Here is a 24,556-nt window from a genome sequence, read left to right on the forward strand (position 1 = left end):
TTGGAATTTGTATAACCATAAAAGTGAAAGCACATCCCTGGAATTCCCTTATCTCTATATTTTTCTCTCCGTGATTTGCTTGCATTTAGTTGTTTACCGTTTTTAATATTTACTGGTTTTCAAAATTTTCCAAAAATTCTTGTTTCTCCAGATAGTAATTGAGTTCTAGTAGAAGATAGACACTTTGTGTACATCTTCCCCGTGTTCGATACCCGGTACTAACCTTTTGCTATACTATACCTACTCTGTATACTTGCAGGTATTTATAGTGCAAATAAAAAGTGCATCAGTAATCCAGCACAAAAGCTGGTTGCAATAAGCTTGGTTCTACTACCAACTCAAATATCTGCAAAACAAAAAAGATTTTGTGCTCAGTTTAATATAGAGAACCTCTTGCAATAGTTAATAATGATTAATATTGTGACATCCCTAACCCAGAATTCTATCATTTGCATAATTATTTATTTCACTTATCATTCGTATTATATATAGACATATTAATTGAATAATTTTAAATTTAATATTACTTCGTTATCTTAATATAATTTAGATATGTATAATTAATTATCCAAGTTATTAGTTATAATATATATATATAGGTGTGTGATCAAATACTAACTAAGTTACAGTAATAACTAATAACTAATATCAACTTTGTATGTAAAAAATATCAATACAGAGGCATAAATTTATCAATTTTCTTGTACTGATAAACTTATGTCTCTGTGTTGATATTTAAATTTTACATGTTGTATTGATATAATTATATCTTTGTGTTGATATTTTTAATACACAAAATTGAAAGTTATTAGTTATTACTGTAAATTAGTTAGCACACTAATTTGTAAATTTGATGACATTTGGTAGATGTTTACCTATGCATATTTATTAATTATTGTGCAGTACAAACTAATAATTTAATAGATAATCTTAAAAAAAAAGAAATAAAACAAAATATATTAAACTATTCCTACTAAGTCGGTCTTATATTTTATAAAAGGGCAATCCCACTTAATAAGATATATATGCTCTTAGTTTTCAATAGTAAAAAGGGGCGGGGGAAATAAAATCGAGAGTTAGAGGGAGAAAGAAAAGAAAAGAAAGAGAAGGAAGAGCGTAGAGAAAATAGACGAGAAAGATGAAGAAAATAGTAGAGAAAATAGTGAGTCTTAGAGGATCAAGGCTATGAGTGAGACACCCGAACGAGTACTCAATCAAATTATCTATCTTAATCAGATGTATATAAATCACACTTTTAATTTTCCATATTTTATGTGATTGATTGCTATGTGTTAAATTGGAGAGAATATTTGAATTATATGATATAAGACTAAATGGTTATGTGTTATTTGATATTGATGTGAAATGTGGTATGGATATGTGATTGGTGTAATGGAGATATTTTATATATTGTAAATAAATTATATGATAGAAAGATGCAACTGATATGTTTTCATATGACATTAGAATTACATGAATCATTGATTAAAGAGGATCTGTGACAGTCATGCCTTGGGTCTGATATCAATGGCAATGGACCTACGGGTCAAATATATACAATGGCAATGGACCTTCGGGTCATATATATATATATATATATATGTATACAATGGCAATGGGACCTCCGGGTCATATTATACAATGGCAATGGACCTTCGGGTCATATATATATGTACAATGGCAATGAGACCTTCGGGTCAGATACAATGGAATCCCGGGCAGATGTCAGGCTTGATTTGTCACAGAATAATAAACTAAACAGAGTGGCATATGCATATGTATATGAAATTGTTTCTAATATTTGTTGGTTATTGTTATATATATTGGTTAAAGAATATATTGATATCTGGGATGTGGAATTAAAGGTAAGGTTTATATACACTGAGTTGTGGCTCATATAAACCACTACTCCCTCCGTCCCACTTAAAATGCAACATTCGAGAATCGGCACGGGATTTTATGCGGTGTTGTTTTGTGAGTTAATGAAGAGAGACGCATTTTGGCAACCTTCTCCTCCTCATCATTTTTGCATGTAGATAAATGTATAGTATATAGAGTGGTGAGAGGGTCTCACTACTGTTTAGAATGTTTTGAAATATGTACTTGATAAATGTTGATTTTTGAAATTATATAATATGTGTGCTTTTGAAAATTTGAATTTATTTATAGTAAGTGTATAAGTCATAAGGGTTGGGGTGTGACAGTTTAGGTGGTATCAGAGCGGGGATAGAATCCCGCTGGGACATGTCATTCATGAATATCATATGATGCATTTCGGTTGGAAGTTTCATTTGCATTTCAATTATCATAAACATGTGTCATTGAGGAGAGAAGGGTCAGCCGCCCTGCATCATCAATTAATTGTAGAAACATCTCATATACATGTTGCATCATATGGGGATTACCCAGGCTTTTAGAACAAAGAGTACATGGACCAATGATGAGGTAAAGAGGTAGAAAATTTAAAGAGCTCGGAAAAGTAGAAGTTGTTGATTTTATGGGACTAATCTGACTGAGGCTGGGATATAGTTAAAAGTGATAGAACCGGTGTTCAATCAGATGAGTTGTATGTCAGAAGAAGGTTTTGATTATAGGGTATCTCTTCTTTGAAGCAATACTTACTCTTGGTGGGAAACAGTCCCACAAGCTATGATACAACCTCTGGTATTCTGGTATTCAGTTCAGACGATTTTTCTAGAGAACTCAATGCTAAATATATGCAAAGAAGTGTATTGTGATAAGAAGCAGAGAAGGTTTTGTCTTTAATCAAGGAACTATGTTTGTTGATTATGAGCTGGCATTATTTCAATATACACGGTTTTCTAGAGAACGTGTTGCGAGTTAATTCAGTTGAGCTGCCAGCGGATATTGATTCTCTTATTCATACACAAGTTTTGATATTATTATGGGTATAGATTGGTTTTCACTTCATCGAACCAAGGTAGCTTGTCAAGTAAAAGAAATGGTAATATAATCATCGAGACGGGATCGAGTGATATTTTACCGTAATCAATATATTGTTCCAGGTTTTCTTATATTATCTAGATCGCTTTTTGATTTATGGGAAGTGCAGATTTATCTGGATTTTCACCTTATTAGGAGACATATTTCTCTATTGAGCACTGCATTTATTTTTATTTATATTTATCAACCGTCTTCATTAGAGTTTCAAGAGTTGAAGAAACAGTTACAAGAGTTGTCAGAGATATGTATGACTTAATGTTTTACCTTGAAGAGCACCAATATTATTTTTGAAGAAGAAAGATGATACACTGCGACATTATATATACTATTGGAAGTCGAATCGAGTGACAATGAAGAATAAATATCTATTACCGAGAATAGAAGACTTATTTGATCAATTTCAAGGTATGCAACTGTTTTCGAGTACTGATTTTCGATCAAGATCTCATCAGTTGAAGATAGCTAAAGAGAATATTGCAGAGACACCATTTTGAACTCAGTACGACCATTATGAGTTTTGGTTATGCCTTTCGAATAAACTATTGCATCTACAATTATTTATGGCATTGATGAACAAATTCTCTCAACTATTCCAAGATCCGTTAGTGATTATTTCTATTGACTTACTATTATATTCATAAAGTACAGATGGGCATGTTAATCACTTGCAGTCAGTATTACAAGTTCTGCGAGATAAACAGATTATTGCAAGGTTGAGTAAATGTGAGTTTTTGCTAGAACATGTGGTATTGTTGGGACACGTGGTGTCAGGTCGTGGAATAGAATTGGATCTACAAAAGATTGAACTGGTTTTCAACTGGAAATGTTTCTCGATTATTATTCAATTGAAGTTTCTTATTCTGTTCAAAAATCTGTTATTAGCGACATTATTTTGCTTTGAAAATTTGGCATCATTATCTGCAGGAACACTTATATGGTATTCTAGTATCTTATATATTGTCAGAGATCCGCGATTTACTATCTCAGTCTTGATAAAGTATTTTTGTGAGTTTCACCTCAGAAAGGAGTCATGCGATTCGGACAAAAAGGTAAGTTGAGTTTTCGTTATATTGGGCCGTATGATATTGTCGAAAGAGTTGGACCATTGGCATATAGGTTAACATTACCTCCAGAGTTGGCACAGATTCATAATATTTTCTATGTCAGTAGGATTCGGCTTTTATCGATCTGATCCTTCGCATGTTTTGAAAGATTCTGATATACAGATTTCTGAAAATTTGAGTTATATAGAAGAACATGTCATTATAGTGGACCGCCAGATAAAACAATTGCGAAGAAAAGATATTCCTATGGTAACAGTTATTTGACAAAATTACGGAGTCGAAGAGGCGATTTGGGAAACAGAGGAAAAGATGAGAAAGAACTATCCACATCTGTTTACGGGTTAGCAATTTCATTAAGTACGTCAAATTAGAATAATGAATTTTGCGGACAAAATTCTTAAAGAGGGGAAGAATTGTGACATCCCTAACCCAGAATTCTATCATTTGCATAATTATTTATTTCACTTATCATTCGTATTATATATAGACATATTAATTGAATAATTTTAAATTTAATATTACTTAATTATCTTAATATAATTTGGATATGTATAATTAGTTATCCAAGTTATTAGTTATAATATTATATATATATATAAGTGGTTAGTTAAAAGATTTGTACATGAAAATATGTGTATACACACGTGTATGCTGAATACACTTCTTTTGTAAATTTGATGACATTTGGTAGATGTTTACGTATGCATATTTATTAATTAGTGTGCAATACAAACTAATAATTTAATAGATAATCTTAAAAAAAGAAATAAAACAAAATATATTAAACTATTCCTACTAAGTCGGTCTTATATTTTATAAAAGGGCAATCTCACTTAATAAGATATATATGCTCTTAGTTTTCAATAGTAAAAAGGGGTGGAGGAAATAAAATCGAGAGTTAGAGGGAGAAAGAAAAGAAAAGAAAGAGAATGAAGAGCATAGAGAAAATAGTCGAGAAAGATGAAGAAAATAGTAGAGAAAATAGTGAGTCTTAGAGGATCAAGGCTATGAGTGAGACACCCGAACGAGTACTCAATCAAATTATCTATCTTAATCAGGTGTATATAAATCACGCTTTTAATTTTCCATATTTTATGTGATTGATTGTTATGTGTTAAATTGGAGAGAATATTTGAATTATATGATATGAGACTAAATGGTTATGTGTTATTTGATATTGATGTGAAATGTGGTATGGATATGTGATTGGTGTAATGGAGATATTTTATATATTGTAAATAAATTATATGATAGAAAGATGCAACTGATATGTTTTCATATGACATTAGAATTACATGAATCATTGATTAAAGAGGATCTGTGACAGTCATGCCCTGGGTCTGATTTCAATGGCAATGGACCTACGGGTCATATACAATGGCAATGGACCTACGGGTCAAATATATACAATGGCAATGGACCTTCGGGTCATATATATGTATACAATGGCAATGGGACCCCCGGGTCATATTATACATGGCAATGGACCTTCGGGTCATATATATATATGTACAATGGCAATGAGACCTTCGGGTCAGATACAATGGAATCCCGGGCAGATGTCAGGCTTGATTTGTCACAGAATAATAAACTGAACAGAGTGGCATATGCATATGTATATGAAATTGTTTCTAATATTTGTTGGTTATTGTTATATATATTGGTTAAAGAATATATTAATATCTGGGATGTGGAATTAAAGGTAAGGTTTATATACACTGAGTTGTGGCTCATATAAACCACTAATATTTTTCAGGAATAAGATATCAGTGAAATTATTCGTTGACATGGGTCATAGGAACTCCACATGTTATCAGGGTCGGCGGCTGACGCATTTTGGCAACTTCTCCTCCTCATCATTTTTGCATGTAGATAACTGTATAGTATATAGAGTGGTGAGAGAGTCTCATTACTGTTAGAATGTTCTGAAATATGTACTTGATAAATATTGATTTTTGAAATTATATAATATGTGTGCTTTTGAAAATTTGAATTTATTTATAGTAAGTGCATAAGTCATAAGAGTTGGGGTATGACAAATATGATGATTAACCTCATTGAGAACATGACCAACAGATGGACATGCTTCTATTGAACTTTTGTCCTTATTATCGACACCAGTGTTGAGCGTCTGCGAGCAACTTCTTTGGCAGAGGTGTGGTCAACACCAAACTTGGCAAAATCAATGCATGTTGCTTCTTTCACAAGATTGTGCATTGTCTCCCTCCTCCAAAGCCTTTCCAAGGATATCTCAAAATCCTGTCCAAATTCAAGAATGATCTTATTACAAAGAGAAATACGTACACGATAAAAAGATACCCCCTCCTTCCCCAAAAAATAAGCATGACACTTATTTCAATGAAAGTGGTTGGTGTACATGTGATCGGAGAAAGTGGTTGTCTGGTGAATGGGTAAAAAAATCAATACACTGAAGGTAATGGGAGTGATCAATTGTTAATTAAACCTTTAATTATTAGCTACAACTAATTTAGAACCATAAGATTGGTAGAGAATTAGTGATCTATAAATCACCATGTGTAATTTCGTTTAATTATTATTTAAATTTAAAAAGATAAGAAAACTATCAAATATAAGGTTTTGGATCAAAATGTCAATATAGCGTATTAAACATATCAATACTCACTACAAAAAAAACTCGTAATTTAGTAACGGAAATTATCCGTCACTAATCAGCAAAATTTCTTCTCTGAACACGGTTATTGACAGATAAAGTACTGACGGAGCCGTGAATAACAAACTTGTCACTAAAAATTTTTAGTGACGGAAATAGACCTCACATTCCACCAACCAATTCTACTCACATTTTATTATAAAACTAATATATATAAGTGGGACCCATAATCCACTAACTTATTCAACTCACTTTTCTTTACATTTCTTAAAATCCGTGCCCACACTAAATGCTACACTTAATGTGGGACGCAGGTAGTACTAATTAGTGACTGGGGAATTTCAGTCATTCATCCGTCACTAGTTCTTGAGCGGTTTTCCACCGTCACTAATGAACGTTTTATTTTTGTAGTGACTATTCATTGAATATGTCAACACAATTTAGCATTGACATTGTATATGTATTATATTTACATATTATGATAGCTACATCGATATTAAGTTGCTTTTGAAAAATACAAAAATTAGAAAGAAAAAAAAAATTCAAATTTTGACATCGAAACATATGCAAGTGCCTTATAAAATTATCTTTAATTTGATATAAGTTGTGTAAAAAAATAATTTAAATTGGAATAATTATAATCATTTAAAATTTTTGGATAGTTTTGAAATTTGGTTATAACTAATTTTTGGTTAATTGACATTAATATCGCTAATGGAATTTATTTATTTTTTGCATTGTATTGATACTCATGAATGGATGATTTTGTGCCTTGATTTCATGATCCAATGTCTACTATTTAGTTGTAGTTAGCAATTTAGAGGCGAGTTAGCAATATATAACACACCACCTAAGATAATATATTGTGGGGTAATGACTAATTTTTTGCATGTATCAAATTGGAAAAATGGACTATTTTCCTTATGGGCGGAGTGAGTATAACCAACATCGCATGCTTATTTACCTGATAGTTAACAATAAATGTCATTAACTGCAAGAGCAAAACGTGTCACAATATCCTTCGCCATATTCATCATGCTTTCATAGTTTTAATATACTTCATACATCTAATCATAATCCAAAAACTAAAAATATTTATACATCCCCTCAATGGAGGGGGAATCTCAATCATGAAATTGAATTTTATCACAGCTAAATCATATGGTCCATGAACTCTTGTCCATATAATTGTTTTCTCCACAAAATATTAAAGCAATTTTTATACCTCAATGATGGTGACTTCAGGATTACGACGAGTTGAAAGGGCTTCATTTTGAAAAATCCTTCCTATTTCATACTCCCTCCGTCCCATGAAAATATATGCAACATACAATTCCGCTGCATTATTTCTTCTTCCAGCAACAGATACACGATCCCTTTCACTGGCCGCCTCCTTGCCATTTCCCAAATCCCTGTAAATCTCTTGGAGCTGATTTGCAGCATGAGTGCGTTGCAAAGTATAAGCATATGCATCTAAGTTGCTCCTTAGCTCTTCCACCACAGTGTAGTCATGCAAAGCAACACATTCACGAAAAGATCTTCACATTCAGCAGTAAAATTCAGTTCACATTCAAATGTCTAGGGCTGGCAAAACATACCGAAATACCGCACTTACCATACCGAAAATACCGAATTTTCGGTATACCGCACTTTTCAGTACGGTATGATACCTTACCGGTAGATTAAGGTACGGTAAATGTATGGATTTTGCATATACCGCAGTATACCGCATCATACCGCAATTACGTTATGTACTGCAAATTACGGTATATACCGTAATTTTGCGGTATATACCTTTAATAAATATATTTTTTTAATATATATATTATTTATAAAATTATAATATTTATATTTTTAAAACTAAAGAAAGATTAGAGGCATAATTCGTAAAGCAGTAGCAGCCATCATTAATTCATTATTCTGCCCTAATTTTAAATCTCAATTCTTCAATATTTTATATATCAAACATGTATGATTTGCGGTATACCGCGGTATACCGCAACACGGTACGGCATATACCGAAATGTCGGTAAGGTAAAGGTTTTCAAATTTTGACATACCGAATTTGCGGTATACCGAAAAATTCGGTAAGGTATAGGTATGGCATTTAGTCATACCGCAATTTGCAGTACGGTATGCGGTATGGTATTCTCGGTGCGGTATACCGTACCGTGCCAACCCTACAAATGCCACTTCATGGGAAAGCTCCACTTCTCTATGTTCTTTTCGTAGTACGAAAGAATCAAAATTTGTCATAGCCAACGAAGAAAGAGGCATGATCCAAAATCAAAGCAATGTTCAGTTAACCTAATCATAGTCACTAGTAGGCTTGTCAAAATTGGTTAGTTAACCTAACCAATATCCGATATTCAAATAAAAAAAAGTCGGGTAATTGGATATCCGATACCCAATTTTTCGGGTTTCGGATCGAGATAGGTTAGTGAGATTTTTGGATTGTCGGGTATCGGGTTACCCGATATCCGATCAGGTATACCCGAAATTACCTGATTTTTTTTAAATTTTTTTAATTTAATAAATTATGTATATGTTAATACTTTGCCTATTATAAAACCAAGTCCACTGCTACTAATACTTGGAGACTTTATTGTGTATGTATGTGTTAATACTTGGCAACATAATAAAAATCTCAAATCTGGGATACATTTCGAAGTTCGATGGACTTCTTATAATTATTAGTGTTAATATTTATCTATAGAACTTATTAATTTTATTTAATGTGAGCGGATACATGATATGTTTTGGCAATGTTTAATTTCAAATCCACATTAAAGATAATTATCTTTATGGATTAATATTGTTCAATTACTTTGTTTGAAGATGAAATGCTCAATTTGTGTTTAGTGTCGTTTTTAATACATGTTGTTTAGTGACATTTTTTTTATACATGTTTAGTGTCATTTTTATCTCTTAAATTCGAACTACTTCAAGTTTGTATTTCTAAAAGTTTATAGTAAAATTGGGACTGAATATCCAACTTTTCGGGACTGGATACTCGAATCGAGTATTTGGATACTCGAAATCAGTCAAATCAAGTATCAGGTATCAGTTTTTGAAAAATTTGGGATTGGATACCCAAAATTTTTGAATCGGGTATCCAATGTAACGGGCCTATAAACAACCAAAAGGCCGGCCTAAAACATGCAATGTATGAAGCGCTAAACAACAAATCTAAAGTTAAAATTAATTCAATTGCTGTAAGTGCCTATGTCACCATTTCGATCTAACTAAGTCACGCCCATATATTATTTGGTCATCATTTTACTTTAAAATAGTGGGAAAAGGATTTTGTAGTTGACCAGGCTCACTGACTTAGCACACATCAATATGCTTTTTTCTACTACTATTATCGAATTGTTTTTGCTATAATATATAACTGATAATATATCAAGTCATTTTCAATGGTCCATTATGTCAATTATAAAGTGAAAATATAATATAACACAAATACCTTAGTGGACTTATTTATTTTGCGTCGTTTTCTTATTTTATTTGGTATAATTAATAGCAAACGACTTGAGCTGCAAGCACACGCACACGTACTATATCTAATCGAAAAGGAGAAGAAAGCAAAAGTGGAGTCTTCCATTTTTTGTAGGAGCAAGACCACTGATTTCAAGGATGCACGGATATGGCAGTGAGAGAGCTCCTCTTCTTGGGAGACAAGTAAGCTTCCGATTTTAACCGATTGATTACTATTTTCCTCTTCATCAATGATGTATTGTATGCAATCGCCTTCTTTTGTTTTTGTTTTTATTTTTTATTTTTTTGTAGACGCGATGCTCATTTTGCATGATTTTAATGCTTATGAAATGTTTCAATCGTCGTTTAGAGATTTGAGTTCTGGTGTATGGAAGTTTTGAGCTGCTGGATTAGTTAAAATATTGTTTGAAGTAATTAGGTAATTCTGGATTGAGGGGGAAAGATATTGAGGACTGTTTGGGGTTTAATTACAATCATTTCGGAAGAATTGGTATAAGTTGGGGGGATTTTGTAACGATTTTTGAGTGACAGTGTGTGTGAATCTTAGCTCTTTCTTATTGCTTGAGCTTGATTAGGGCGGAAGAAGAGGAAATGGTGTTGAAGAGAATGGTCAGCTGACTGACCTTGAGCATGGAGATGCTGTGCCGGTAATGCGGAATTGAACTGAATCTTGTATTAAATTGTTTTTACTTGTCTGCAAGGTGCTAACTCTTTTTCTTGTGGATACAGGCTGCAAATGTGGGATTTGGTAGAGTGTTATCACTAGTAAGATGGTGTCATTTTGTTTCTCTTTGGTTAGTTAAATTTGTTGGCTGTGATTTACATGAACTTCTCCTGTCAGGCAAAGCCCGAAGCAGGCAGTTTGATTATTGGCACGGTTGCTCTGTTGATTGCTTCGACTTCTAGTATATTGGTGGTAATGTGCTAAAGCTATGCCTGAGAGAAATACTATCTTGACTCCTCCTATCTGTGTCAAGGATGTCTTTTGATCTCATTGCATTTTAATGTGAATTTGGCAGCCAAAATTTGGAGGGAAGATAATTGATATTGTGTCTGGAGACACTGAAACACCTGAACAGAAATCTGAAGCTTTGAGTGCTGTCTATAGTACAATATTTGCAATCTTTACGATTGTTGTGATTGGGTATGTTGATTTTACCACACTAGTAGAATTAGGTTTCTACCTTTTGGTATGCATTGATATTTTTATTACTTCGTCATGAGATAGATGATAGAGTTCTTTTGCCGATTCTCTGTATAAAGACTAAAGCCATTATATTTAGAGTGAGGCTTAGTTGTTCAACTGGACTGGTTAAGTTCAATCTTTTAACTTGTTCATACATTCTTCCATTCAGTTCAATTTGCACAACAATTAGAGCATGGCTGTTTTCATCTGCCAGTGAGAGGGTTGTTGCTCGCATAAGAAAGAATTTGTTTAGCCATCTTGTTCGCCAGGTAATGACCTTTACCCGTGGTTTTTGTCCTGTAGTGTTTCCTACTGAGATAAAATGTTAAATCTTAGAAATCACTTGACTTCCTTCAAATTATTTAAATTTTGGTAGGAAATAGCATTCTTCGATGTTACTCGGACAGGGGAGCTCTTAAGTAGGCTGTCTGAAGATACACAGATTATAAAAAATGCTGCAACTACAAATTTGTCAGAGGCTTTGAGGAATTTTTCGACTGCATTTATTGGTGTTGGATTCATGTTTGCAACTTCATGGAAATTAACATGTAAAGTATTGATCATCATATTGAGTTCTCAGGCGACAATTCTTTCAATAATCGTGCTTTCTTGCAATATTTTCAGTGTTGGCTTTGGTTGTTGTTCCGGTCATATCGGTAGCTGTGCGTCAATTTGGTCGTTATGTTCGGGAACTTTCTCACAAGACTCAAGCTGCTGCTGCAGTGGCTTCTTCTATTGCTGAGGTATCATTTTAAAAAAGATCCCAGTTATTCTCCTTACCTCGATTGATCGCTCCATTCTCCTGAACTGTGCATAGGATCATAGAGGTACATTAAAAAAAATAGGTTACTGGACTTCGAAAAATTGAAGCGCATTGTATTAATAGATATCTTCTGCTGTAATTATATGGAGGGGGAAAAACAACAAAGAGAATGTAGTAATATCTCCAGCATATGGTCAATCTAAGATGCAACATCTCCATATGGTCTTTAAGTTGTATTTCAACGTAAGGATAAGTGCATATATTTTTGCTGCTTTCCTCACTTATGTGTGTTTTCTGTGTAGGAAACATTTGGTGCCGTGCGTACAGTTAGGTCTTTTGCACAGGAAGAATATGAGATCTCACGCTATTCTGAGAAGGTTGAGGAGACTCTAAAGCTTGGAATCAAACAAGCGGTGAGTTCCGTAATATCATATTTGTGTATGAGTTTAAGGTCAGATTGCTCTAGTCTAATCTTATGTCTTCCACTTATATTTCACTCCTGCAGAAAGTGATTGGTTTCTTCTTTGGAGGTCTTAGTGCTGCGTCAACATTATCAGTCATTGTAGTAGTCATCTATGGTGCTACTCTGACCATCAAAGGCGCAATGACTCCAGGATCTCTTACATCTTTCATTCTTTATAGCTTAACTGGTAATAAATTAAGCAAATAGATGCATTATCAAACCCTGTACATGCTCCATCCTCAGTCAGTTACCCATTTTTCCAAGTGGTGCATACATTTCTTAATTCGCTGATTTATCTGCAGTGGGATCATCGGTATCTGGCCTATCTAGCTTATACACAGCAGTCATGAAAGCTGCTGGAGCAAGTAGGAGGGTCTTCCAGCTCTTAGATCGTGACTCATCCATGCCAAAATCAGGAAATAAGTGCCCTCTGGGGTTAGTTTCCAAACTGCTGCTGATTTGTTTTGCTTAAGACTGCAAGAACACCACACGTATCAACTTTTTTGTCCTTCATATTCTTTACAAAAGAAAATATTAGTCATAAACTAAGTTCTATCAGCCAAAGTTGCATATGTACCAATTACAACTTCTTGATCTGAAGTTCTGGCTGTGTGGTTTCCTGTCAAGCTATGTGGTCATATCTCTTCAGTCTTTTCACATTAGTCTTAGAAAACAGGTTCAAAGTTTCTATGTTCAATGTTGATTCTAGAGTATAACTGAATCACACAATTGAGCAACAGAGGAATCAGTTAAAGTTTTCAACCTAGAATGAGATCTCGTTAGCTGAATTTAGGATTTATAGAACCATAATTTTTATGACAGAGGTCAAGATGCAGAGGTTGAGCTGGATGATGTTTGGTTTGCTTATCCATCCCGCCCTAATATTATGGTCCTTAAGGTACTGATATATCTCCACTTCAGTGTTTAGAGCACTTAAGTTGTTGCAAAGCTCATACTAGGTGCTTTACATATTTTGTCGTTTAGGGAATAACGTTAAAACTACACACTGGTTCAAAGGTTGCTCTGGTAGGTCCAAGTGGTGGTGGAAAGGTAAAACTTCTTGCTGTCTAATTTCAATTCCACTCTGTTGTTTTTCAATGTTCATGCCTTGCCATTCCATACAAAATTCGAGATAGATACAATGGTTTTGAAGAGACACATGCTCGAAACTAGGAAGAACTTATAACTAGCTTTACCTAGAGCACTTTGTTCCCTTTCTCCCTCTGCTGCAGACCACCATTGCAAATTTGATTGAGAGATTCTACGACCCCAAAAAAGGAACGATTATGGTGAATGGTGTTCCTTTGATTGAAATATCTCATGATCATCTACACAAAAAGGTAATTTGTTAGTAGGAGTATATATTAAAGTGGATTTCTTGAAAATCTTCTGGCTTATTTTTTACACACTTAAGAGTTTCTTACAGATTTAAACTGAATATGTTTTCCAATTCTCTAAAACACAGATCAGCATTGTGAGTCAGGAACCTGTTCTTTTCAACTGCTCAATTGAGGAGAATATTGCCTATGGTTTAGATGGGAAAGCAAGCAGTGCTGATATAGAAAACGCAGCTGTAAGTCTAATCAAACTCTTCATTGCCACCAATATTCAGCACATATATGAAGTGTGTTTGTCCTCTCTCTTCAATGACAAGCAGAAAATGGCGAATGCTCATGAGTTCATTTCCAAGTTTGCTGAGAAGTACCAAACGTTCGTCGGAGAACGCGGAGTGAGGCTTTCAGGCGGCCAGAAACAAAGAATAGCCATTGCCAGAGCTCTGCTAATGGATCCCAGAATCCTACTTCTGGACGAGGCAACCAGCGCCCTGGATGCCGAGAGCGAGTACCTAGTTCAGGTAATCTCTCTTCGAGGCTTAAATTTTACCTTCTTAATTCTCTCACTTCATCTTCTCACGAGTGTTATGATGCTGTAGGATGCCATGGATTCTCTGATGAAGGGCAGGACAGTGCTGGTCATAGCTCATAGGCTTTCGACTGTCAAGACCGCTGACACCGTGGCAGTCGTTTCTGATGGCCAGATTGTAGAAAGCGGCACTCATGACGATCTGCTGAGCAGAGACGGAATCTACACTGCCTTGGTTAGGAGACAGTTACAAGAACCTGCACCTCAAATATAGTTACACTAAGTTTTTAGAGATTTCTACTTTCTTCTCTACTAAGTTGATAAATCATCTGATAAAATAACTTGTTGTTCAGTGACTTGTAAGTTATACTACTTGAAGTGTAGGTTTAAAACCTAACCTTGCTTCTCATGTTTAGTTGTGAATCAACATTGTTGCAAAAAACTATTGAATTCTATGAGATCAAAACTCCATTTTACTGTTGAGATCTGGCTAATTATAAACAATCACAAGCAACTAAACAATCACATTTTGATCAAAATTAGTGAAAAACAAACAACAATTTGAGACTATCTCCAACAATAACTAATGCCTTCATTTTGGCAATGATTCCATGAAATGCCTAATGTTCTCAACATCTTCTTCTGTTGCTGGATACTTTTGTGGCCTAAAAAGCTTCCACATTCCAACAGAATGTCGACTTCGAACTGCAGGTTTCTCCGCAAACCTTCCGTATATCTTCTCATGGTCCGGATATGGCTTCACATACATGTTATAGAAGTTCAACCTACTCATCTTAACCAACTTCCTCAAACCAACCTCGTCCCCCAGTCCGCCTCTCGACCTCAAATGATCGATCACATTAAAACGAGGAACGATCTGCTTATCAAAGTTCGCTCCCAGGTACTCAGGAACCTCAACCAAACATTCAATACCAAACTTCATCTTGCCAACCAAAAACTCAATCTTCTTCTCGATATCCTTTATGTCATAGAGGATCACCCGAGGCTCCTTCCACAAGACCGTAAACGCATCTCTATATATCAAGCCGTGTTTCCTCAAGCAATCAACCCTCAGCTTCACTCTGTACCCGGCCCTAAACTCTCCATCCCCAAAAATACTGTCCTTGATCGCCAGCCGGCATTTCAAGCTTCGTAGCATCTCCAAACAATGCGAGAGCTCCCCATTTTCCAAACCAAGAACTTGTGGCTCTCTCACCACCTCCCTCCTAACATCACTCAAGCTGAATCCCAAATCCGAAAACTCATCAAGCAATGGCTTCAATCGCTTCTCCACTCCCAATGCAAGAATCCTAGGATATAAACACACAACCCTATCGATTTCACTTCCCCGGACTCCAATTCCCATCAAGAACTCAACTTTTTTGCGCAGATCATCCTCAGCCGACATGATCGCCATAGGCACATTCTCTAAAACCCTATTGACAGTGGCCTCACTAAACCCCAAACCCTTGAAACACCCCACACGCCTAGAAACATCATTTGGCCTCAACCCAAATTTCGAGGCTAACTCAAGAATGTTACTAATTGCAATCCATGAAATATTGTGGATACCCAACTGATTAATACCCAATTTCCAGTTTTCCAAGAATTCAAAGTGTAGAACTCTGGGACAACTGGTTACTGTCGAAACAAGGAATTCTCGAGAGGGGTTTAACGATTGCAAGATCTTGAAATACTTTTCTATTTCTTGGGGGGTTGAATTCTGTAAAAATTCGTTCTTTTTTAGGAAATTAGGGAGCTCGTGCGGCTGGAAGCCATACCTTTGGAAGCGATTGCAAAGAGGATTCAGATATTCGTGATGGGATGGTGAATTTGTGGAGATGGATTGGAATAATAATAACCGATTTTGGAATGGAGGAGTGAAGCAAATTGATGACTTTGTGATGTTGTTAAAGAAGGGTTTGAATCGAATCGCCATTGTTTGGCTATCATTGATCTCTTTGCTGAATTTGGCGCAGGGTTTAAGCTACTTTGGCCATTATTTGAAAAAAAATGAATGCTTGATTAAATTAATAACCATAAATAACAAGAAGTACAAATATTAAATATTTTCTTCACTTGTTACTGTGTTAGAACTTAGAATTATTTTGTACATGGTTGAATAAAGGTTTACTGATTGAAAATAGACAAATATATTCCCACCACTATGCATTACGCATTTTTCACAAGTATTTGGTAGGACATAATCTCAATTTATGATTTGTCTATAATTTAAATTTGATGAATGATATTAGGCGCAAAATGACATCTTCTGTATGTTTGGAGCAATTGGGTAGACAACCATGGTGGTGGATACGAATTAAAGATTCTCGTTTAGGGCATCCGCAATGGTGCGGACGATGCGACGGACGATTACGAATTAAAGATTCTCATTTAGGGCATCCGCAATGGTGTGGACGATGTGACAGATGATGCATCGTCCGTCGCATCGTCCGCCACTGCAGCATCGCGGACGATGGGTTAACCATCGTCCGCGCCGCGCCCGATACATCGTCCGTCACTGTGGACGACGCGGACGATGGGGCGGACGATGCTCACGCGTTTTGTTTTTTTTTTTTGAGTAAAGATCAAATGTGGTCCCTAACATATGGCCGCTTTATCAATTTGGTCCTTAACATTATCATTTTGATTATTTGGTCCTTAACATTATCATTTTGATTATCATTTTTTTTCCAAAATTTGTTCTTATTTAAACACTACAATTCTCTACCATTTCACACACTTCAATTTCACATCTCTTCAATTTCTCTTCAATTATTCTCTCTCATCGTCTCAAAAATGAATCCCGACGACTACGATTTGAGTACATCGGATGGCTGCAGACGGGCCTTGACTCGAGCCTTGTTCGATGCCGTTAATGAAGCCAAGGCGGAATGCTTGGCACAAATGCAGCGGGAGCAGGCGGTGGCGGAGGCGCGGGTTCCTCGCCCGATACGACGTCGGACGTATGTCCCCCGCGAGCACGACGTAGCGCACGAACGTCTGTTCGCAGATTATTTTGCCGAGAATTCAAGGTGGGGCCCGAATGTTTTTCACCGACGTTTTAGAATGAGCCGAGATCTTTTTCTCCGCATTGTGCACACGTTGGAGGGACGTGATGAGTACTTCCAGTATCGGGAAGACGAGATCGGCAGACCCGGACTTACGCCGTTGCAGAAGTGCACGGTTGCGATCCGCCAGTTGGCCTACGGCACAACAGCGGATATGTTCAACGAGTACCTTCACGTCGGGGATACAACTGGCCGCGAATGTCTCAAGAAATTTTGTAAGTTAGTTGTGGAGGCTTTTGGCGACACATATTTGCGACGCCCGACTGCTGATGATTGCCAGAGTCTGATGCGAATGCACGAGACGGTGCACGGCTTCCCTGGGATGCTAGGGAGCATCGACTGTATGCACCGGCAATGGAAGAACCGCCCGACGGCCTGGAGAGGCCAATTTACTAGCGGCTACAAGGGTAGCCACCCGACGATGATCCTAGAAGCCGTCGCTGACCACCGCCTCTGGATCTGGCATGCCTACTTTGGTGTAGTCGGGTCGAACAACGACATCAACGTCCTCAACTCGTCCACCCTCTTCGCCGATCAGTGAAGGGGTCGCGGCCCGGCCATCGAGTTTCACTGCCAACGGCCGCAGACATCATATGGGGTACTACTTGGCCGATGGCATATACCCAAGGTGACCTATTTTTTTGAAGACGATCAGCTGCCCAATTGGTGAGAGGAGAACTTGTTTGCGGCAAAGCAGGAGTCCGCGCGGAAGGATGTGGAGCGGGCTTTTGGGGTGCTCCAATCGTGGTGGGCAATCGTGAAAGGTCCGGCGCGTTTCTGGTACAAGGAAGTCATCGCCGACGTCATGTATGCGTGCATCATCATGCATAACATGATAGTCGAACAAGAACATGGACATGTGACCTATTGGGTGGATGATGAAGCCGGATCTAGCTCCAACACAACGACCTCGCCTGTCACTCGAGGATTACCGATGGGCTTCGGTGCGGTTCTATAGCGACAGGCCTCAATGCGCAGCCAGCAAGATCATACTCAGCTCATGACCGACATGATTGAAGAAGTTTGGAACCGCAACCGCCGCAGTTGAGAATTTGTAGTTTTTTTTTATTTCGTATTGTAATGTTTTAATTTTAATGAAATGATGTTTTTTTTCCAAATTTTGAAGTATTTAAATATTCAAATAATAGATAAAATGCTTAGGGCGTCGCTTAGGGCGGGCTATTGTCCGCCCCACTGCAGGTGAAATGAGCGGAGGATAAAATGTTGACGTGGCGGTGCATAGGGCGTCGTTTAGGGCGTCCCACTGTAGATGCCCTATAAGAATTTCATAGGATAATTTTTGATGTAATCAGAAGCTTTATCTATGATATAGAAACCAATATCCCTAAACTTAATTGAATAGGCTCTCATACACTATCCAATAGGTTTTTTCAATACTCCATCCGTCCACAAACAATAGATCTATTATTGTTCGGCACAGATTTTAATGTAGAACTGGTAAAGTAAGAGAGATGAGGAGAACAAGTAGGTAAAGTAAGACAGATAGGGAGAAAAAACGAGTAAAGATGAGAGAGATAAGAAAAAGTGAAAAAAGTGAAAAAAGTATGAGAGATAAACTTTCCATTTTTAGAAAGTGATCTATTTTTTGTGGACGTCCCAAAATGGCAAAAGTGATCTATTTTTTGTACACGAAGGGAGTAGATGTTTATTGAAATGTGCAACAAGAAAGGATTAAACCTGTCATTGATCAATTATTATATCATTCAAATTTCAATACATATGATCTCCTACAAATACCAAAGAATTTACTTATCCAAAAAGAAAGTTCAAAAACTGATTGATCCGAACAAATTGATCGACTCATAGCAAGGATGAATCAAACTGTAAACCAAACAATGTGTGTGTGTGTGTGTGTGACAGAGAGAGAGGGGAGTGCTATTAACAACCACAAATGATCCATCACCATAGCTGATATTGATAGAAAGGAGAGCAAAACACTATTTTGACATTAGCTTCAACAACAGCTCGAGACAATGCATACGACACAAGAAAGGTAAACTGTATTACAATTCACAAGCATTGAAGATGAACATATATTGGTAGGTCCCCAATTTAAATGGGGCCGAGAGAGAGTAGACGGCGATCTCATTGTTGAATTTGACGAGCCAAAGCAATTAGTTGCTCCCACCGCCAAAAAGGTATCCCAACGAAGATCCACCACCTGGGGCAGCATGGACCTTAGTAGAAGGTCGATCCTGAAATATTCAATCCCAATGTCATTGATCAACTATATGGGAGTGGTAACCAAACATGGAGATTAATTGTGACCAAGGTTTCCTGACATAATTGATCTCTGAATAGTAAAAAACAAAAATTCTGAAGCAGAAAAAACAGTGGTAACATCTAATTAACCAAATAAACATAAATAGGATTGCTATAAACAATATCATAGAAACTTCAAAAGATTAGAAGCAGTATGGGCGCCTAATTCCCCAGTCACCAGGAGCTTGCAACTTAACATATTGCTCAATGATACCACTAGCAGGAAATATAATAAACATCGTATGAGGAAGCAATTATTGTATATTAATATTGACAAAAAATGGCATCCATACCGTGAGGAAGTTCCCAGTGTTCTGTCCATCAGCACGGTAATAGTTATTCTTCTGATTTCCCTGGATACCAGCAGGAATCTGCTTTGGAGCATCACCAGATGGTGCAGCAGAAGGCTGTTTCTCCGCTACCACAGAAGTAACTGGGGCTGGCTTCTCAACAGGCGCCTGCACATTGTTAGAGGCAGGCTTTGCAGCAGGAGCTTCCTCACCTCCAAGAAGGTAGCCCAAAGAACTCTGCCCTCCACCACTGCTAACTCCACGACGACCCATTTACTCTGCGAAGATCGAAATAACTTCCTTCACTACATAACTCAAAAGGACATAAAGAAAAAAATGGAAAAAAATTCCTTCACTACAATCAGAATTAGCCTAAGAGAGCAAACCAGATAGTAAAGTTCTACTGTGATTCACATATCACTGAAAGGATTTGAAAAATATCAAATTGTTTGTCAGTTGAATGGAGTAAAAAGAATTTTCCATTGGATTACACCAAAAGATTATGTGGTGACATTAACTGAACATAACTGAATCAGCAAAATTATGGTGTTTATCTTCTTCAGTATTTTTCTCTTTCGATGAAAATTGTTCAAATTTTCAAATTATACATAAGATCCGATCCAAACTCCAAAGCTTCAAGTTTCATCATCAAAAATTGAGTCTCTCTCTCTCTCTCACAGTCCCACACAAACCACACAAACTCCATTTTCAATCAACTACACAATTTTCCCCAATCACCCGATTTAAATTAAAACAAATCACCAAAATTCCGAATTAATTCCCAATCGCATAACAAATACAAGTTGATCTCATATATCCAGTGACAGATTGCAAGAGGCAAAGAAAAGTAGCAAACGAGTGACTACAATAAAAAGCAACAAAAAAAAATAATGACGAATGAAGAACATATATAGTGGATGTGAAAATGATAGACCGCTGTCGAAATCAGTTTCCCAGCAGCACAAATAATTGTAATTTTTTACGAACTAAAACCATAGATCTGAATTATAAACAGAATCAACAATCACAATTCTGCATCATTCAAAGCTTCGGCATTGAAGCACAAATACGCAAGAGAGAAAGAGAGAGGAGGGGCGTTACCTGTGTTGTGAAGAATCAGATCTGATCTGCGGAAAGAAGTGGCAAATGGGGAGAGTGAAGGTTACTGCTGTCACTATATATATAGTGATACAAATTTATTATGACGTCTGATTTTTTAATTAATGGCCTCTTATTTAAATTTATACTCTACAAAATATAATTCACTCCGTCCCACTTTAGAAATCTATTTGAGTGTCAGAAATGTAAAGAAAAGTTTAGTAGAAAAAGTTAGTGGAACGGGTTCTACTTTTATATATTAGTTTTATACTCCTTCCGTTCTATAATAGTAGATGCATTTCTTTTCAGGACGTAGATTAAGAAAAATTGTGTTAAGCATTTCTTTCCAGCACGAAGATTAAGAAAAATTATGTTAAGTAAGTTAAATAACGAAAAATTCTGTTAAGTAAGTTAAAGTAAGTGAGAATAAATGAGTTGATTTTTACTTAAGAAAATAAAAATGACTCTACTACTATGGGACGTACCTAAATGACAAGTCTAGAGTCTTTGTCCTAGCGTCAAAGAGCTTAGACATCAATATATGAGGTGCCGAGTTCGAGCCCTCTTGACATCAAGTAATAAAAACTAGGAATTATACTAGTACATATGAGATTTTTTCATATTAATAAATAAAATATTATACTATTTCATATTTCCACTTAATATATAAAATACTAGTTGTAATATTTTTTTTAAATCTTGTATTATATTCTAGAGTGTGATATCTATTGTTCAATGGAGACATCTTTTCATTTGAATAATAGCACGTGATTTTAAGAAAAGTGTAATATCTATTATTAAATGGAATCATCTTCCATTGAATATATAAAATCATTTCTTTTAAAATCTCAATCCCGTTTTGTATTCTAGAGTGTGGTATATATTGTTGAACGGATGCAATAAGATATTTTCTAGTTTTATTTTACTTTCTCAATTCCAAATTAGTTGAAGCATTTTTTTGACATGAAACTTAAGAAATTGATAGATTAAAGATTAAAATGAAAAAAAGGTCAAATAAGAGAGAGTAAATTATGAAAGATAATAATGTATTTGCTAAAATAAAATGATTTAATTATCTTGGAATAATCTAAAAATAATAATAGTGCATTATTTTGGGACAGAGGTAGTAATTAATATAGTACCTCCTTTGTCTCACAGTAGGAGTCACACACTCACACTTTGCTATTTTGTTCCGTTCCACAATAAGAGTCGCACTTCATTTTTACCAAAAATGATAAGTAGGTCTTACATTCAACTAATTCACTTGCTCACATTTTATTATAAAATCAATATAAATAAATGGGTTTTATATTCTACTAATTTTTTCAATTCACTATTCTTTATATTTCTTACACCCATAGTAAAGTGACTTCTATTGTGAGATGGAGAGGAAGTATTACGTATTTGAAAGCTGGTGCCTTATGGTGACCTTTGAAAACTAAATAAATTAGTAGGTAAAATCTAAATCATAGTCCGCTTATAATTAAGTCTAAAAATTAAAATGTTTCTCCACTAACTGTATATAGACATATATTGCTTCAAAAAGAAAATTGTGGCAAATAGATGATGAAATGAAGAGAGTATATAACTATTTAATGGAAATCTGCAATTCATGCATGAAGAGAAAGCTTATTGACGACTTTCGGTTTTTTTTATTTTTATTTTTTTATTTTATGAATTTTAAACATGAGAAATAATATTATGAATTTTGATTGGAGTGTCAATTTCCATCAACATGATAGATTCTGGCTTATTAAAAATGATATGGAAGATGAGTTGACATTTAATTGATGATGTGGAACTATCACTTAATATTTGTTTAAAAAATAAATTTGCCATTAATAATTACTCTCTTCGTCTCACCATAAGCGAGACGCTTCTTTTCGGCACTCGTTTGGAAAATTATATTTAATGATTAAAGTAAAGAGAGAGTAATGTATATATGCGTCATGTGTGTGTGTGTGTAGGGCTAACAATTTTTTACACGACACGATAAATCGGCACGAATCCGCATGTAATTATTGGGTTCGTGTCCTTATCAGATCGACTCATTAAGAACCCGATAATTTCGAATTGGGTTCGGGTTGGATGCTGGCTGGATATAGATTCATTAAGAAATAGTATTATTATTTTTATTATTAATGTTCATTTTTCTTAAATTTTTTAATTTTTCGTAAATCGGGTTTAAATCATATAAAACAGATTTTTATCGTGTGAATTAGATTTTTAAAATAAAGTTTAACCGTGTAATATTAAATTTAATCTGGGTTGCCATGGCAATTATCAGAGCCCTCAGCAATCAGCACCGAAAAGTAAACAGCCCATAGTTGGTTGTAATGCTCGGGCCATATCCCTTTCCACGGGCTGTCTAGAAAAACTAAACTAAGAAACCAAACAATACTTACTAGTTTAAGTGCATGTTTCTTGGCATAACCTACAAGCCAAACATGTCCTAAGAGTTGACAATGAACTAGACTTCTTAAGAGTTGAAAATGATTAATTGTATCGTGCCTCATTATTTATTACCTTGTACATAAGGGTAACTCAAATAAAACATTATTTGGACGCTCATGATTTTGTTGAAACTAAGAAAAATAAACAAATTTTATGTCTTACTAGTATCACCCACGTGCGATGCACGACTCATTCTCTTTTATTTAAACTTATTTTATACTGTAAAATAATTTTATAAATTCATAAAAATATCATTGTATGAAATCTGAAATCATAAATACTCCCTCCGTCCCACAAGATTGTCCCATTTTTTCATTTTCGTCCGTCCCATAAGAGCATCCGCAATGGTGCTTAGGCCAGCCATTCTCTCCTCTGCCACGTAAGCAACACTAAAAAAACCACCTGCCACGTCAGATTTAGGCCAGCCATAGGCCAGCCTTAAGCCAGCCAAATAATAAAAACAATTCAAAATATACTACATTTACGGAATTAAAATTACGATTAAAATACGGAATTAAAGTTAGACACGTGTACGGGAAAATTCATTAATTGCATTTAAAAAGGTTACATAGATAAAAAAAAAAAGTACATGCATAATAAAGAAAAAAAACTATCGTCGTGCAGTCCTCCGTGCCCACAACTCTTCAATTATATTCTTTTGGAGTTGAATATGAGCATCCACTTGGCGCATGCCGTGGCAAATTCCTCGGGAGTCGGCCGGCTTCATCGAGGGTACCCCACGTCGTACACTAGGGGTGGCCGTTCCGTGGCTTGGACCGCTTTCATCGTCAACGACCCAACTAGTCGGTTGTACGCCTTCGTCTTCGACGATCATGTTGTGCATGATAATGCGGGCGTACATTATCTCGTAAACGCATCCGACATCCCACAAACGCGTTGGGCCCTTGATTGCCGCCCATCGAG

At 35.8% G+C, this 24,556-nt stretch overlaps 4 protein-coding genes and 1 long non-coding RNA gene across 5 annotated transcripts; 3 read left to right on the forward strand and 2 right to left on the reverse strand.

Moving 5' to 3' along the window:
* Positions 1-4,951: 4,951 nt before the first annotated feature.
* On the forward strand, positions 4,952-6,010 carry LOC125209102. Its single transcript, XR_007174302.1, has 2 exons — positions 4,952-5,086; positions 5,785-6,010. It is a non-coding gene; the product is annotated as an uncharacterized LOC125209102 (long non-coding RNA).
* Positions 6,011-10,190: 4,180 nt separating this feature from the next.
* LOC125214339 (ABC transporter B family member 25) lies at positions 10,191-14,919 on the forward strand. Its single transcript, XM_048115328.1, has 17 exons — positions 10,191-10,344; positions 10,737-10,808; positions 10,891-10,926; positions 11,003-11,077; positions 11,181-11,305; positions 11,517-11,616; positions 11,724-11,895; positions 11,972-12,090; positions 12,413-12,523; positions 12,616-12,760; positions 12,876-13,008; positions 13,396-13,471; positions 13,558-13,623; positions 13,806-13,913; positions 14,039-14,146; positions 14,231-14,428; positions 14,507-14,919. Exons 1-17 carry the CDS (start codon positions 10,300-10,302, stop codon positions 14,708-14,710), a joined length of 1,893 nt encoding a protein of 630 aa, XP_047971285.1. The 5' UTR covers positions 10,191-10,299; the 3' UTR covers positions 14,711-14,919.
* A 26-nt stretch (positions 14,920-14,945) lies between these two features.
* On the reverse strand, positions 14,946-16,422 carry LOC125214340 (transcription termination factor MTERF15, mitochondrial). Its single transcript, XM_048115329.1, has one exon. The coding sequence runs from the start codon at positions 16,373-16,375 to the stop codon at positions 15,029-15,031; it is 1,347 nt and encodes a 448-aa protein (XP_047971286.1). The 5' UTR covers positions 16,376-16,422; the 3' UTR covers positions 14,946-15,028.
* An 813-nt stretch (positions 16,423-17,235) lies between these two features.
* Positions 17,236-18,048, forward strand: LOC125209688. Its single transcript, XM_048109273.1, has one exon. The coding sequence runs from the start codon at positions 17,236-17,238 to the stop codon at positions 18,046-18,048; it is 813 nt and encodes a 270-aa protein (XP_047965230.1).
* Positions 18,049-19,406: 1,358 nt separating this feature from the next.
* On the reverse strand, positions 19,407-21,285 carry LOC125217158 (protein SPIRAL1-like 1). Its single transcript, XM_048118993.1, has 3 exons — positions 21,182-21,285; positions 20,084-20,358; positions 19,407-19,723 (listed from the first exon to the last, which is right to left on the reverse strand). Exons 2-3 carry the CDS (start codon positions 20,351-20,353, stop codon positions 19,643-19,645), a joined length of 351 nt encoding a protein of 116 aa, XP_047974950.1. The 5' UTR covers positions 20,354-20,358; positions 21,182-21,285; the 3' UTR covers positions 19,407-19,642.
* Between the last annotated feature and the right edge of the window lie 3,271 nt (positions 21,286-24,556).

The sequence above is a fragment of the Salvia hispanica genome, chromosome 3 (genome assembly GCF_023119035.1).
Source record: "Salvia hispanica cultivar TCC Black 2014 chromosome 3, UniMelb_Shisp_WGS_1.0, whole genome shotgun sequence".
Taxonomy (NCBI): domain Eukaryota; kingdom Viridiplantae; phylum Streptophyta; class Magnoliopsida; order Lamiales; family Lamiaceae; genus Salvia; species Salvia hispanica.